The sequence below is a fragment of the Bos grunniens genome, chromosome 16 (genome assembly GCF_055505025.1).
Source record: "Bos grunniens cultivar Pamir isolate PY7600 chromosome 16, Bosgru_T2T1.0, whole genome shotgun sequence".
Lineage (NCBI taxonomy): Eukaryota > Metazoa > Chordata > Mammalia > Artiodactyla > Bovidae > Bos > Bos grunniens.
The window spans coordinates 388,437-405,663 of NC_141180.1; the positions used below are offsets into that span (position 1 = coordinate 388,437).

Below are 17,227 nucleotides of genomic sequence, written 5' to 3' on the forward strand. Positions count from 1 at the left end.
TTTGGAGAAAACAGAAAGGTGGCTTTAATCCTCAGCTGAGACACAGCAGGCTCATGCTTCAAGAAAGGTGCCCCCTCCATGAGGAATCTAGGAGATTATCTAGATCTTGCAGTCAGGGGGTGGGTGATTAGGAGCAAAGGTGTAAGGATCTTGTATTCTTCCTCTTGCATTGTTTCAAAAATACTCCTAGGCCAGCGACAGGTAGCCCAGTAATTGGGTCCATTGTCTTTGGTGAACTTTACTGTGGCCTCCTTTCTGTAAGGCCAAAAAAAAAAAAAAAACCAGAAGAAGAACTACAAGGGGTGGTCTGCAAAGAGAGTGCTGTAAACACAGGATGTGATTAGCACAGAGTTAAATATAACAGGTGCAGAATGGAGGTCAGGCAGAGCTTGAGGGCGATAGGTTATGCTGTCTAGGCAATAAGAAACCTAGACAGTGTATTCAAAAGCAGAGACGTTACTTTGCCTACATAAGCTCTCCTGTTAAAGTGCTGCACTCAAAATGCCAGCAAATTTGGAAACTCAGCAGTGGCCACAGGACTGGAAAAGGTCAGTTTTCATTCCAATCCCAAAGAAAGGCGATGCCAAAGAATGCTCAAACTACTGCACAATTGCACTCATCTCACACACTAGCAAAGTAATGCTCAAAATTCTCCAAGCCAGGCTTAAGCAGTACATAAACTGTGAACTTCCAAATGTTCAAGCTGGATTTAGAAAAGGCAGAGGAACCAGAGATCAAATTGCCAATGTCTGTTGGATCATAAAAAAGCAAGAGAATTCCAGAAGAACATCTGCTTCTGCTTCGTTGACTACACCAAAGCCTTGGACTGTGTGGATCACAACAAATGGTGGAAAATTCTTCAAGAGACGGGAATACCAGACCACCTGACCTGCCTCCTGAAAATCTGTATGCTGGTCAAGAAGCAACAGTTAGAATCGGTTTATGGAACAATGGACTGGTTTCAAATTGGGAAAGGAGTATGTCAACGGTGTATATTATCACCCTGCTTATTTAACTTATTTAACTTATATGTAGAGTACATCATGAGAAACGCTGGGCTGGATGAAGCACAAGCTGGAATCAAGATTGCCGGAAGAAATACCAATAACCTCAGATATGCAGATAACACCACCCTTATGGCAGAAAGCAAAGAAGAACTAAAGAGCCTCTTTTAAAAAAATGTTTTTAAATAACTTATTTTAATTGGAGGCTACTTACTTTACAATATTGTAGTGGTTTTGCCATATATTGACATGAATCAGCCATGGGTGTCAATGTGTTCCCCATCCTGACCCCCCCTCCCACCACCCTCCCCATCCCATCCCTCAGGGTCGTCCTAGTACACCAGCCCTGAGCACCCTGTCTCGTGCATTGAACCTGGACTGGCGATCTATTTCACATATGATAATATACATATTTCAATGCTATTAGAGATACCAAGGGAACATTTCATGCAAAGGTGGGCTCGATAAAAGACAGAAATGGACCTAACAGAAGCAGAAGATATTAAGAAAAGGTGGCAAGAATACACAGAAGAACTGTACAAAAAAGAGCTTCATGACCCAGATAATCACGATGGTGTGATCACTCACCTAGAGCCAGACATCCTGGAATGGGAAGTCAAGTGGGCCTTAGAAAGCATCACTACGAACAAAGCTAGTGGAGGTGATGGAATTCCAGTTGAGCTATTTCAAATCCTGAAAGATGATGCTGTGAAAGTGCTGCACTCAATATGCCAGCAAATTTGGAAAACTCAGCAGTGGCCACAGGACTGGAAAAGGTCAGTTCTCATTCCAATCGCAAAGGCAATGCCAAAGAATGCTCAAACTACTGCACAATTGCACTCATCTCACACGCTAGTAAAGTAATGCTCAAAATTCTCCAAGCCAGGCTTTAGCAATACGTGAAGTGCGAACTTCCAGATGTTCAAGCTGGTTTTAGAAGAGGCAGAGGAACCAGAGATCAAATTGCCAACATCTGCTGGATCATCGAAAAAGCAAGAGAGTTTCAGAAAAACATCTACATCTGCTTTATTGACTATGCCAAAGCCTTTGACTGTGTGGATCACAATAAACTGTGGAAAATTCTGAAAGAGATGGGAATACCAGACCACCTGACCTGCCTCTTGAGAAACCTATTTGCAGGTCAGGAAGCAACAGTTAGAACTGGACATGGAACAACAGACTGGTTCCAAATAGGAAAAGGAGTACGTCAAGGCTGTATATTGTCAGCTTGCTTATTTAACTTCTATGCAGAGTACATCATGAGAAATGCTGGGCTGGAAGTAGCACAAGCTGGAATCAAGATTGCCGGGAGAAATATCAATAACCTCAGATATGCAGATGACACCACCCTTATGGCAGAAAGTGAAGAGGAACTAAAAAGCCTCTTGATGAAAGAGGAGAGTGAAAAAGTTGGCTTAAAGCTCAACATTCAGAAAATGAAGATCATGGCATCTGGTCCCATCACTTCATGGGAAATAGATGGGGAAACAGTGGAAACAGTGTCAGACTTTATTTTGGGGGGCTCCAAAATCACTGCAGATAGTGATTGCAGCCGTGAAATTAAAAGACGCTTACTCCTTGGAAGGAAAGTTATGACCAAACTAGATAGCATATTCAAAAGCAGAGATATTACCTTGTCAACAAAGGTCCGTCTAGTCAAGACTATGGTTTTTCCAGTGGTCATGTATGGATGTGATAGTTGGACTGTGAAGAAGGCTGAGGGCCGAAGAATTGATGCCTTTAAGCTGTGATGTTGGAGAAGCCTCTTGACAGTCCCTTGGACTGCAAGGAGATCCAAGCAGTCCATTCTGAAGGAGATCAGTCCTGGGTGTTTATTGGAAAGACTAATGCTGAAGCTGAAACTCCCAATACTTTGGCCACCTCATGGGAAGAGTTGGCTCATTGGAAAAGACCCTGATGCTGGGAGGGATTGGGGACACGAGGAGAAGGGGACACAGAGGATGAGATGGCTGGATGGCATCACCGACTCGATGGACATGAGTCTGAGTGAACTCCGGGAGTTGGTGATGGACAGGGAGGCCTGGTGTGCTGTGATTCATGGGGTTGCAAAGAGTAGGACATGACTGAGCGACTGAACTAAACTGAACTGAATGCTATTCTAAAGATCCTCTTGATGAAAGTGAAAGAGGAGAGTGTAAAAGCTGGTTTGAAACTCAACATTCAAAAAACGAAGATCATGGTATCCAGTCCCATCACTTCATGGCAAATAGATAGGAAAGCAATGGAAACTGAGAGACTTTATTTGGGGGGGCTCCAGAATCACTACAGATAGTGACTACAGCCATGAGATTAAAAGATGCTTGCTCCTTGAAAGAAACTTTGTTGACAAAGAGACTTTATTTTGGGGGGCTCCAGAATCACTACAGATAGTGACTACAGCCATGGGATTAAAAGATGCTTGCTCCTTGAAAGAAACTTTGTTGACAAAGAGACTTTATTTTGGGGGGCTCCAGAATCACTACAGATAGTGACTACAGCCATGAGATTAAAAGATGCTTGCTCCTTGAAAGAAACTTTGTTGACAAAGAGACTTTATTTTGGGGGGGCTCCAGAATCACTACAGATAGTGACTACAGCCATGAGATTAAAAGATGCTTGCTCCTTGAAAGAAACTTTGTTGACAAAGGTCCGTCTAGTCAAAGCTATGGTTTTTCCAGCAGTCATGTATGGATGTGAGAGTTGGACCATAAAGAAAGCTGAACGCTGAAGAATTGATGCTTTTGAACTGTGGTGTTGGAGAAGACTCTTGAGAGTCCCTTGGACTGCAAGGAGATCCAACCAGTCCATCCTAAAGGAAATCTGTCCTGAATATTCATTGGAAGGACTGATGCTGAAGCTGAAACTCCAATACTTTGGCCACCTGATTCAAGGAACTGACTCATTGGAAAAGACCCTGAACCTGGGAAAGATTAAAGACAGTAGGAAAAGGGGAGGACAGAGGATGAGATGGTTGGATGGCATCACCGACCTGACGGACATGAGTTTAAGCAAGCTCCAGGAGTTCGTGATGGACAGGGAGGCCTGGCGTGCTGCAGTCTGTGGGGTTACAAAGAGTCAGACACGACTGAGCGACTGAACTGAACTAATGGCTTTTCTAGTAGTCATATACTGATGTGAGAGTCGGACAATAAAAAAGGCTGAGCGCCGAAGAATTGATATCTTAAAACTGTGGGGTTGAAGACTCTTTAGAGCGTCTTGGACTGCAAAGAGATTAACCCAGACAATCTTAAAGGAAATCAACCCTGAATATTCACTGGAAGGACTGATACTGAAGCTGAAGCTCTAATCCTTTGGCCACCTGATGCGAAGAGCCAACTCATTGGAAAAGATTGATGCTGGAAAACTTTGAGGACAGGAGGGGAAGGGGATGATAGAAGATGATGATTGGACGGCATCATCAACTCAATGGACATGAGTTTGAGCAAACTCCGGGAGATGGTGAAGAACAGGGAATCCTAGTGTGGAGCAGCCCATGGGGTCCCAAACAGCTGGACACACCTGAACGACTGAACACAGCAAAGGTACAGGATATAATTTACATATCCGCTTAGGCTCCATTACCAACTACAGGTCAAGAACAGTTACAGTGAAAAAGGAGCTCAGAAAAGGGCTAGAGAGAAAAGGAAACTGTTTGCTCTTTTTCACTGTAATATCTGCAGACCTTGTTTTAGGCGCTGTACTCTTACTGGAACTGATTTAAAAGCTTGGAAAGAGTCAGGGAGGGGATTTGGAGAAAGCCTCTGGGGAGGGTCCAGGTTCCGGACCCAGTGCCCCCCTGCGCACCAGTCTGCCAGCACAGTTCCAGGAAGAGCCAGGATTTACCTGCTGCCATCATCCTGGCGGGGACGGAGGGCTTGTGATCCGCCGCCGGCGTTGGGGGGGCCACCGGGAGGTGTGACTGCAGCGGGTGTGGGGGGGCCTGGGGGGTGTGACCCGCAGCCGGCGTTGGGGAGGGGAGGGACGCTGGGAGGTGTGACTGCAGCTGGCGTGGTTGGGGGGGAGCCTGGGAGGTGTGACCGCAGCCGGCGTGGGGGGACCTGGGGGGGGCCTGGGAGGTGTGACCGCAGCCGACGTTGGGGGCCTGGAAGGTGTGACCGCAGCCGGTGTGAGGGGGCCCTGGGGGGTGTGACCGCAGCCGCTCCAGTGGGCGCCGCAACCCCAGCCACTATGCAGCTCTCGGCCCCGGGGCCCCTAAACGGCCGCGCCGCCGCGGCTCTTTGTCTACCTGCTCCGGGCGTTAAAGGGCCCGCCCGCAGCCGGGGCTCGGGACCCGCGGCGGCGACGGGAAATGAGGCTCTATCGCTTTAAGTGCCGCCGGAGCCGCGAGGCGGGCGGGCGGGGGAGGAGGGCGCGGGCCGGGCCGGGTCCCCAGCAGTCCGCGTGGCCGCGCTCAGACCTCGGCGGCCCGCCGGGAGACGCGCTGTTCCTGCTGGGTGCCGGCCGCGGGCCGCGGCGCCGGGAGGATGCTGCAGCTGCCGCCGCCCAGGGCGGGCAGAACCAAGTTTCCCCGCAGGTAAGCGCCCCGGCTCGCGACGCGGCTCCGCGCCGTGGGCTGGGGTCCTCCAGGAGGGCGTCCTGGCCACCCTCGCGGCTCCGATCGGAAGGACGCAGCGCCACCTGGGCCACTGGCTCCGGAGCGTTTGGCCTGTTGGCCCCGGGGTGGAGGTGAGCGTGCGGAGGGGTTTCGGAAGGGAAGCTGGGCTTGCGTCCCTGGGACCGGTCGGAGTGGGACCGTAGCACGACTGGACCGGACTCGCGGGGCTCCTGCAGTGCGCTGGGACCTGGGCAGTGGGAGGAGGGGAGCTTCGATCCCGGCCCCGGAAGCTCTGGGGGTCCCTTGGGCTCAGGGGAGGTGGTGGAAGTGCGGGCAGAGACCCGAGGTGGGGGCGGGGTTGCACGCGTGACCCCGCAGCGGGCTGGACCCCTCCGGGAGAGGTGAGAGCCGGCCGGGAGATGCGCTCCGGGGGCCCGCTCGGCCCTGGAAGGTGAGGGCGGCAGCCCTGGGACCCCAGCCCACTTGGAAACCACGCTTTTGAGAGAGCTAAGGGGTCCTGCCCCCTGAGGAAGCGTGCTGATGCTGCCTGCTTTTTCTGGGAGCTTCCCAGCCCGCGGACACCTTCCCCTCCTCCGCCTTCCGAGCTGAAGGAAGTTGGAGATTAGAGAATTGAATGGGAGGCCGACGCCCCTTGCTGGGACCACTCCGCCCCCAGCCCCGCCCTCGGCCCAGATTGTCCTTGGCGACTGCCCCTCCTTCCCCGCGGGTCCCTGCCGGGACCTCCAGGCCGCTCTGCCCACGTAGGCTCCGGGTGGAGCAGACAGGTGGCAAGGCGCGGTCCGGGCGTCTCCAGCGCCCAGAGCCCCTCAGAAGCTTGTCCTGCCCCCTCCACCTGGAGACCCGTGGGGTCCCTTTGCTAAGCTGATCGGTGGGGGCGGGGTGTCATAACGGCAGCCAATTCAGGAACAGAGAAGACTCCAGAGAACAGAGGTCTATTCAGGGACCCGTGAGGATTTCTACTTCTGCCGAGATCCTTGGCTGAGTCCTGAATCTCTGACCCTGAAGAAGGCAGAGGGAGGGTCCCTTCCTAACCCGCCCAGCCTCTGCCCCTGCCTGGTAGCTTTTACCCACTTCAGGTTCACAGGGCTCCGTCTGAGGAAGTTATAATTGCCCTGGTTCTACCCTTAGGTGCCCCGCTGCCCTCCCTATGGCGGAGAAAGTGGAACTCTGTTAGTTGGCCCCGGCATCCTTTCCCTGAACGTGTCTCTCCATCCACTGGCGGCCGGCCTTTTTGCTTGGTGACCGCACAGGTGACATGGGGGTCACCCCATGGTGCCTAGACTTGAGTCCTCCCCGCCCCCTCTGCCCACCTCACCCCCACCCTGGAGACCCAGATTCTGTCCGGTGAGCTCTGTGCTGGAGCCACAGCTGTCCGTGCTCACCTGGCAGGTGGGGCAGGTGGGGCGGGCCCTGTCTGCTGTGGCCACAGAGGCGGAGGAGCAGGTCTAGTTACACCTCTGCCCGCCTGCTGCCTGCTGGGCTATGCCTGGGCTGGCCTGTGGTTTCCTTTTCACCCAAGCCTGAGACTTCCCGGTGGAGGGGGGGTTGTAGCTAGTAGGGAAGGAGAGACGGGATGTCATAAACTGGAGGTCTGTCCGAGAATTGCCAGAGTTCAGACATAAACTTTAACTGCCCTGGCTCTCATCCACTGAGGGAGGCTTGGCCTAGGCCTTGGCTCAGAAAGGGGCCGCTCAGAACCTGACTTGTAATGGTATTTGGTTGGGAACAACAGGCATTGAAGAGACGCTTTCCCTGCAGGCTCTGGGAGCCCTGAAAGAGACAGCTGGGGAGGAGTGGCCCCCCAGCACCCCACAACCAGCCCCGGGCCTCCCCTCCCAGGTGCCCGTAGTGGCTGCGTCCTGGGGGAGGCTCCTCCGTTGGCCCCATCCTCGCTGTCTCAAGTGTTAGGGTCGCTCCTGGAGACGCCTCTCCTGCCCCGGCAAACCTAAGCTAGAAACCCCGAGTGCAGGTGGTTGTCCCATTCGGCTCTCTTGGACTACCTCCTGGGAGGGACCCTGAGCTGGAGCCTGGGGTCCCTCGGGAATAGGGCCGGCTCACAGAGACCCTGGGGCTGTAGGTGTGGGCCTAGCACAGGGACAGCCCCTGGGAGGGGACGGCAGAGTCAGCAGCTGCATCTGGTTGAGGGCTTCCAGGGCTGGGCATGCACGCCATGGACAGGCCACGCGTGCCAGTGGCCCCTTGCCCTGCGGAGCCCTGCCCCCTGCTCGGTGGCAGGAGAGAGCGCAGGGCAGGACGCGCCCATGAGGATGCTGAGTACGGCGGGCACCCGTGCCCACAGCCGAGCCAGCCGCCTCTGCCATGGTCACAGGACGCGCCACGACAAAGCCTGTGCCCGGGTCTCTGTCAACGCCTGCTGGTGTAGTCCCCACAGCAGGCCCCGGAAGAGCCCATTTCACAGATGGAGCAACCGAGCACAGGGAGGGTCAGTGAATGTGCCCACGAGCGCCCTGGGGGCACCTGTGTGGCTCTGCAGCCAACCTTTGAGCCTGCTCCAGGGAGGTGTTCTCACAGACACTAATCCAGGCCCAGGGGACCTGCCACGCCAACACTGCAGAAGCTGAGGACAGTCGTGGCCTCACAAGGTCGAGGACTGGCCGACCACTCACGGGCGTGAGGGGAGAGCCTGGACTCAGTGTGCAGCCCAACTGGGACCCTGGTTCCATTGCTGATCCCTTTGCGGCCTTAGCTGCTTGGCAACTTGCCTCAGTGTCCTCGAGCTCCCAGGGTGTGGGGATGATGGTGAGAGGATGTGAAGGATGGAGTGCTTTCTGGGAAGAGCTTCCCAAAAAAGTGTCTACGTGTATGTGTGTAACCGATGCACCTCACTGTACTCCTGAAAGGAATGCAACGTTGTACATTAGTTATACTCCAGTACAAACTAAAAAATGGGTTACAGGCAAAGAGGAGCAGAGTGCTTTCAGCACGGAGGCTTCACGGGTGATGTCACATAGCCGAAGTCCCTCCTCGTTTCTCCAGGCCGCCCGCTCCCTCGGCATCCTTCCCTGCCATCCTGCTAGGGCCCTGATGAAGGTGCCTGTCGGTGTGACAGACTACACAGCTCTCTGCTTACAGTATGTCTTAGATCTTTACGTAAATTCTTAATGGTCCATCTTTAGACTTCTATCTAGCCCAAATTCTGTGCTAATTATGGTAGTATATTACACACCCTGTTTTGACAGCAGATTACATACACCACCTGAAAAAACGCAAGCTTTAAAAACACCAGCTTGTATTTGTTCAGCATCTACAGTGTGATACTTGGGGCCCACAGCGTGCTGGGTGCTGGAGGAATGCAGACCCCCAAGGAGCTGGCACCTCTCCATCTGTTCAGCAGTGTCATGAGCACCCCCGATGCGGGCACAGTGCTGGGAACGGGGGACACAGTGGCATACAGTCCCTGCCCTCAGCAAGCTTGGAGTCTTGCAGTGCATACAGACAAACGAAAGTCAGCAGACGGGACCTCCCTGGTGGTCCAGTGGTTAAGAAGCAGCCTTGCAGTCCAGGGGGCGTGGGTTAGATCCCTGGGTCGGACGATCCCATGAGCTGCGACAGACAACTCCTGAGCCCGTGCTCTAGGGCCTGTGCTCCGAGACGAGAGAAGCCCGTTTGCCACGACAGAGTAGCCCCCAACTTGCAGCAACTAGAGAAAGCCCTGGAGCAGCAACAGAGACCCAGCAGTCAAATAAGTTAATTTTTTAAAATGTCAGCAGACACATATATACGGCATTTAGAATTTCGAGACGTGAGAGGCAGTCGAGCAGGAGGAAGTGGACATACTTGTGGTACCTGGAAGCAGACAGGGCAGGAGGACTTCATGGCAAAGGTGGCATTTTCCTTGGGCCTTGAAGATAAAGTAAGAGTTTTCCAAAGGAACATGAACTCCTCTGAGGAGAGAGGGAGGAGATTCTCCTTGGTGGGAGGCTCTGTGCCCAGACCCGCCCTTCCCAGGACGCCCCCCATCACACAGGCTGCTAGTGTGAGACACACAGCTCTGTACTTGCTTGCATGTTCAGCCGCACCAGGAGCCCTGCCTGAAAGCCTCTGATCTAGTAGCACAACCTGCTGTCTCCTCTGGACCGGGTCCAGTGTCACCTCACACCACGTTCACGGCCAGAGGAACAGAGCCCCTCACCCTCCCCTCAAAGCAGAGTCAGGTGATGCTGCCCCTGTGGAGGACGCGGCACCTATGAGGACTCACTCCGACCTAACTCTCTAGGGATGGCTTGGGAACTTCCTAGAAATACTCAGGTCCTGGACATGCCTGTGATCCGTGAGGACAGGCACACCACTACGGGAAAACACTGAGAAGAAAGAAGGTCGCGGCGCCTCCGCAGACCCGCCGCGAGCGCGCTCGGCAGCCCAGCTGTCCTGTCAGGGCGTTGGGGATGCTTGCTGCGGCCGTGCGCAAACGGGGGCTGCAGCAAGTGCCGCTTCCTCCTAGGCGGACTTTCCTCCAGATGTGTTGCTACCAGGGCCGTTTGAGTAGCAGGGGGGTCATTCAAAAGAGGAGATGGGAGGGAAGCCCTGCATCCGACTTCCCTGCCCTGCATCAAGCTGGGGGCCATGCTTTTTCCGTGTTTACTCCGCACCATGACCTCGAAAGGCTGATGGTGATGTGACCACTGCGGAGCTGAGGGTGAGTTTGGGGTGAGGGTGGTGGACAGGCGTGCCCATCCGAGGTCGTAAGTTGCTGAAGCAGAAGTTTGGACACAGCTCTGGCTGGTCCCTCTGCCTGTCACACCCTGGGCAAGATGTCCGGTTAGGGAGCTTGGTGTTTTCTGAAAGCTTAAGGACGCCGGGGCTTCCTCAGGGAACGGCCGCTTTCTGTGAACAAGAGCTGCTGATGTACCAGTTCAGCCTCCAGGGAAGCTGCTCTCCAACCTATTTCTACTTTTCCCCCAGCAGTCGTTCATTGCATGATGCTGGCTTTGTCCAACCACAGGTTCCTGCAGACAGGAACTCTTACCCAAAAGTGATGTGTATGTGGAATTAATAATGTTCTTTTGACGATGACAACAAATAGCCAGCAGGGCTGGCTATATAACAGTTTATATAACAGGTCAGATGTGGATAAATCATATTTTTTAAATTTTACTTTATTGAAATACAGTTGATGTGGCAGTGCTGTGTTAGTTTCTGCTACCCAGCAGTTACTCGGTTATGCGTGTACGTGTTGTTGTCCACGCTCTTCTCCACTGTGGTCCATCACAGGACGTTGACTGCAGCTCCGGAGGGTGGGTGGAGAGGGATGGACTGCGGATTTGAGATCAGCGAACGTGCCAGTGCCCGGTGTGCCGTCACGCGAGCTCTTTAGGGCCAAACGGCTGCATGAAGTAAAGCAAGTCAGTTTTCCACCAGCGCCTGTTGAAACTGCCTCCTGTATGCCAGGCATCGTTGTGATCACTGCAGACAGAACAACAGACAACTTATTTCAGAGCCCATGGCGGTACGATTAACTTGTAATAGAGTGGGATGCTGGCTTCTGACACTGGGATGCCAGTATCTGCAGTGAGAAGCAAGCGGTCAGAAAGAGAAGCGACTCGCGGCCACCGGGAAGCAGCCGTCAGGAGGGCAGTGGGCGTGGTGGGCTGGTGCGCGTCGTCGCCCTCTGCATGTGGCCCTTCCTTCCTGTTGACTGTTCGGTGTGTGTTCCATGCCCGTACTCCATACGGTTTCTCCCTTTGAGCTCCTCTCTTTCACTTCCACTTTTTCACAAACATCCGCAATTTCCAGGCTCTGAGTTCCCAGCTCATTGTCCATGCCTGCTGCTCCTGAGAGTTGGTCCCAGAGGCATTGTTCTCCAAGAACTCAGCTCCCACGGAGGCCTGGGAGAGGGGTTCCCTCGAAGGTGGGCTTCGTGCTTAGTAACTTTGCCTTTCGGGCCAGCCTCGAGCAGCTGTTGGGGAGGACTTCTGAATAACCTCTTCCTGCAAAGATGGCTCCTCTGGATGAGGAAAGCCCATAAAGATCACTCTTCTCAGGGCTTGAATGTGTTTTAGAATTACCTTCAAAGTATAGAGAGCTGTATGTTAATTGATGAATTTCCCTGCATTTTGCTTGGTCCACTGTTAACAGGCCAGCTCCTATAAACGGACTGAGAGAGGGGATGTATAATGAGACCAGTCTCCTCCAGTGCTTTATAGAAATCCCCTTCATCCTCCACGAGGCACCTCATGTTGGCATTATCTTCCAAGTGCTTGTGTCCGGCAGTCTCTGCATAGAAAGCCTGGCCACAGCTGTGGCCCCAGAGGATGTGCAGGCCTGGGGTGTATGGGAGGGGAGGGGAGTTCTGCTCCCTCAGCAGGGACCCTCAGGGCATTGACCAAGTTCTGCCACCCAGGCCTTGGGGAGAGCATGCAGGGGCTGCTGGCTGGACGTGCAGTGACTCTTGATCTGTCCCACGTTGGAGCAGAAGGGAAGGAATAACAGGATGTTTTCGTTCTGTCTGTCGCCTGAAGGCTCCTCCAGAAGTACAAGCCGGTTTGATTTTAACTTCTCTTTTACTTTCAGTCTTCCTTCTTTCAACTTCTTTAAGGATTATGCAGAAAGCCCCAGACTGGTCAGAAAGCCTCAAAGCAGAGATTGCAACTCCAAGTTGCCCAAGAAAAGCATGTTAATACCCAAAGTCATTTCATAGCCAGTCATTTCCTGTGTTCTCAAGACTGTTATTTTTTCCTAAGATATGTGTCTTTAGAGAACAAAAACTGCTCTCCCTCTTGACCTGGGGGAGATGAGGTGGCAGGAGGCGTGATGGAGGAACGGGTACGTGTGTGTTCTGTACCCAGACAGTGTTGGAGAACAGTTTCGATGCTGAAGTGAAGAGATGAAGTACCCGAAAATCGAAAGTTGGCTTTGCCACTGACTTGCTCTGGAACCTAGGGTGAAACTCCCCCTTCTAGTTTCCCTTCTTTGAAGGAGAAGCAGGGCCACTGCAATGGAGAGGCAGACGGGAGAGGGTTCGGAGGGAATGGGGTGTTTCAGTGGAGAGTGGTGCCTTGAGAATTTGTTCCAGAATGATGGCAGTCAGCCTCAAAGAATCATCCTCAAAGGTGTTGAATGCTATAACCAGTTCCCAAAGTGGCTGGGTACGTATATTTGCAAAATACTGTGGATACTTCGATACCTGGTTCTATAAGAGCTGTGTGGAGCACTTGCCTTTCAGAGCTGTGTGCTCGCTCCCTCTGGCGTTTCCAGGTGAGGGTTTGAGAAGTTTAAACCTTCTCAGTTTCCTGTTGTTTTTCCCTCCACTCGTCCTTCGTCCTTGAGCGGGCAGCCTGCCGTGCCTGGGGCAGGGAGCGCATGTCTCTTTACCTTGCCTCAACACCTGCCTGTGGTTCGTTTCTCTGAACTAAGATCTTTACTTCATCTCCTTACTGAATAAGAATTAAGATTCCTTTTCTTTTCATTCTTTTTGCTCAGGGCTTTGTCACAGGTGAGCGATGGGCTTACTCTCACACACATGGCAGACTCCCTAAAAACTTGAGTCTTTGACTTGCATTAGCTGGGTTTTCCTCTGAGACTGACCTTTGACCTGCCCACACAATGTGGTATTCAGCTGTCCTGCTCTCTGAAGTGAAAATCTTCAGAACCCTCAACAAAGATGCTTCACTGAGAGTAAGCAGCCCGTGAACTAAATGGCTCTTGATAAGAAGGCACTTAATTTGGAGATAAAGGCGAGACATGTATAAAAACCACAGTGCCCACTGCGGCAGATCACTGGCCCCTCGTGGTGGGGGCGACAGCTCAGCCCCCTTAAGACCTCGATTAAAGAGACAAGTGAGCTTTCTAGTTAGTGCGGCTTCTGGATGCTCGGATTTCTTTGGACAAACCTGCCCAGTCCTCCCTGGGAGGATTAAGACTGGAGAATCTTAGTGAGGGGACGAGATGCCGTCAGAACGCATGAATCTGGAGGGCCTCTCAGGAGGACTTCTTTTAAATCCTGAACAAGTGCTGGTTTTCAAGGACGAAAGCAGCAACAGGCTGGCAAGCAGACGACGAGGGTTCCAGGCATCACCTCAGACCAAGTGCGGGAAAGGAACAGGTTATAGCTCGCCTTTTTCCCCTTCTTGCTCTCTAGGAATGTAAGGAAACACTGAGCAACAGGCCTTGGGTGCTTAACTGTGAGGTTGGTTGAGGAGAAGGAGACAGAGTGGCGAGGTAGGGAAAAGTTAGGGTTTGGTCAACACAAGAAAATCATTTCCAAGGACTGTGTCTGGAGTCCTTGCCTGCCAGTTGTATGCAGACGCCCAGATTGCCCTGGTGTGCGGAAACTTCTCTCGTGTCTACCTCACAGACGCCGCTTTCCCTAGTGTGAGGAAACTTTCCTCGTGTCTACCTCACAGTGGTAACTTGCAGATTTTTCCCCCATGAAGCTTTTATTTTTGGAAACCACTGTAATTTACATGTTGGGACCTATTATTAACTGCTCATTTTATGCTCTTATTGGAAATCTTTACATGAGGAAAGAATGCACGGGTTGTTGGGGGAGGGGGGAGGCTCAAGTTAAAAGCTACCTTGCCTAGCATCCCAGACCTGGGGTCTGAGAACAGATTAGAGACCCATATGGCCTCAGGCAAAGAAAGCTGTCTGGTCGCCCGCCCAGGACTGTTTTCCCAGATGAAAGGCCCTCACGGATTTAAGAGGTGGCTGTTTCGAGGGAGAAGACTGTGTCTTTGGGAGCCACAGTGCTGTAAGTACTGCAGTCCGCTTCGAGGACACGTTGATGAGGGACTACACGGTGTGTTTCATAAATAGAGAAAGCGGAAGCTATTGCACTGTGTTACATTCCAGCCCCTAACTGGGTGATTGGAAAAGGCCCGTGTTTAATCAAATTCCAGCACGCGGAGTCTGACAGGAAGACCTGGTGGCCTCCAGCTTGAGCACTGCCTGGGATTGGAGAGAAGCGCCCTCCATGGGACCTCGCTCAGGGACGCCTCAGCTCAAATGCCGAGCGCTCTTAGCCGGAAGGGGCCTCCCGCCGCCATGGCGGGGCATCCACTTAGGGTGTGCTTGGAAGACATCTGAACAGCGCTGCGTGCAACTTCCTTGCGGATTCTGCTCCTGACTCATTTTCGATCTGTCCTGGGAAGACTCCACATAGGATGGCTTTTTGGAAGCAGGGCTACGTAAGTGTTGGCCTCTGGTGGGTGAATGTAGGGGATTGTTGTGAAACCGAAGACGCTCCCAGAGACAAGAAGTCAGGAAAGTGAGCACCACAGGGACACACCCAGAAGGGAGACAGGCCTCCCCGTAAGCAGACCAATCAGCAGCCGCCGTGCCATTGACAGACAGGGCAGGTCGCTGTGGATGTGGTGTTAGTGGCTGGCTGGTCGACCTGGTCTTGGTGGGGAGTACGTGACTTGGTCCTGGGGCCACACGGACGCGGGAAGACTCTGTGGACCCCCAGTTAGGGCTCTGCCACTCCAGGGCCACACTGAAGGCAGGTGTGCCCACCTTGTCCACCATGGGCCTTACCCAGCATCCTGGCCATCACCATCAGGGGTATTTTAATTTCGCCTGTCACCACCGAGAGTCTTTTGCCCACTGCCACTCCGGAGACTGGACTTCACACTCAGGCCACGTGGGCTCCTGATGAATCCTACGTGGAAGGAGGTGGACAGGGCTCCGGAAAACCCACCCACCCAGGCTAAGGCATCTGAGTCATCGGGAGCTGCCTGCATCCTCCCAGCCCCATGCCACAGACTTGCAGGGGCACGCTGTCCACTGGCCTGTGCTAAGGCAGCTGGTGTGCGCTCATGGAAGGGCCTGTGGGGCTGGCCGCCCTGCCTTGTGCTCAAGCCCTCATAAGCCCTCATCCAGTTACTGAGAAGCAGACCACTCTCGGGAGTCTTCTGTTTGAGTCTTCAGGCCTTTTGAGGTCCAGGACCAACCCCATGTCTTCATGATTCTCCATTCCAGACCTCAGTTTGAGGTGCAGTGTTAAATCAGCAGAGCAGACACAGGTTGCCTTTGACCTGGAGACCGTCTTTTTTGTAGAAGTCCCCTGGAGGTTTGTAAGTGATCATTGCCCTCCAGCAGAACACCCTGTTCCAGCAGAACATTTAGAAAGCTGCCAAACCACACCCTGCAGAGTGACACACCAGAGAGCTCCCTGTGATCTGAGCAAATGTCCAATTTAGCTTTGCTAGCTCTACCACCCCTAACTAGAGCTGTCCCCCTCCTGATGGGAGTATTTCTCTTCCACTCAGTGGTTAATGACAGGTCTTTTAGTCAGATCTTGACGCTAAGGGAGGCTGTGGGACCATGGGCAGGCTTGTAACCTTGAGTGAAAGTGTTAGTCGCTCAGTCGTGTCTGACTGTATGTGATCCCATAGACTGTAGCCCGCCAGGCTCCTCTGTCCATAGAATTCTCCAGGCAAGATACAGGAGTGGGTAGCCATTCCCTTCTCCAGGTCTTAAATCTTAAGTTTCCCCTCTCTTACAGGTAAAATGGAAATAATATTCTAGTCCAGGCTGATATGAATATTAAATGAGGTTGTGCATGTATGTAAGTGCCCAGGACAGTGCTTAGATGCATATTTAAATACTGGACATACGGTAACTTGTTTTCACAATCTGGTGATGTTCACAAGAAAACTAAGGTTAGAATATATGCATGGATTAGCACAAATCCATCTCAACTAGAAAACAATGTATAAGGCATGCCCTTCTGACGAAAGCAGGTGCCGTGGATCTGGAGGAAAGCAGCATGCTAAAGACAGCTTTTACCTGTGAGCACTTAGGAGTTGCTATTTGGATATCCACAGTACACTGGGTGGTGGGAAAGTGGTGAGCCTGCTTAGCTGTGAGCAAAGTTGTAGACGGCCGAATGAGGGAGCTTGGTGACTTCTCTGACTCTGCAGACAGAAGGGGACCATCACGCTGGGCTCCAGCCTTTCTGGTGTTGGGTGGCATGATGGTCAGTAGCATCATTTAAGGATGTCTTCCAGAAAGCCTCGCATCTTCAGTACAGCTGCAGACCTTGCTCTGGTCAAGTGTGGGGCATTGCTGCACGTGTGTCCAGCAGTGAAGAGTCCTGCTGGTCCTGTCTGCCAGGTGGGCACAAGTCGAAACTCCTATTGGGTCAGACCCTGGCTGCCTGCTGAGTAAGCGAACAGCAACTTTGCACGAGGCAGCCTGACTCACACGTGGACTGCTTTGCTACAACGGAAATCTTTTATCGTTAAAACCACACAGATAAACGTTCAGTTATGAAGCATGCCCTTAAATTCTCCTACCTTCTCATGACCATGTCTTCTGAAATAATGATACCAGGGTGGCAACAGAGGCATCCGATGAGCTCTCCCAGGAGCAACTTGAGAAGCCTCACTGGCAATGCACTGACTCTGCTTCGAGGCCTCAGCTGCTAATTCTTTGTGGAGAGAGCTGTTACCACCCTGGACTCCTGCAGCTCTGGCCACTGCCAGCATGGATGACCGACATTTTTATTTTGGAATTTAAGTGAGGATATGACATTAAGATGAGTTGCGGGCATTACAGGTGTGAGAAAATCCAGCCAGAGCCACTTAAAACCGCAGGTGGCCTAAATGGGCGAGATCCAAGTGCTCCTGGAGCCTGGAAAGCAGCTTCGCCTTTACCACCCAGCCGAGACGTTTCTTCCTTGAAT

General features: G+C 52.7%; 1 protein-coding gene across 8 annotated transcripts in view; it reads left to right on the plus strand.

Annotated features, from left to right (window-relative positions):
* Positions 1 to 17,227, plus strand: part of NAV1 (neuron navigator 1) — a 199,133-nt gene that overhangs the window by 138,209 nt on the left and 43,697 nt on the right. For 2 of the 8 annotated variants that reach the window (XM_086342978.1, XM_086342979.1), the window contains exon 1: positions 4,998 to 5,538. The exons of the other annotated variants lie outside the window; for them this stretch is intronic. In XM_086342978.1, coding sequence (XP_086199104.1) covers positions 5,489 to 5,538 — 50 coding nt within the window. In that variant the 5' untranslated portion in view covers positions 4,998 to 5,488. Of the gene's footprint in view, positions 1 to 4,997; positions 5,539 to 17,227 lie in introns of those variants that run through there. 8 annotated transcript variants of the gene reach the window in all.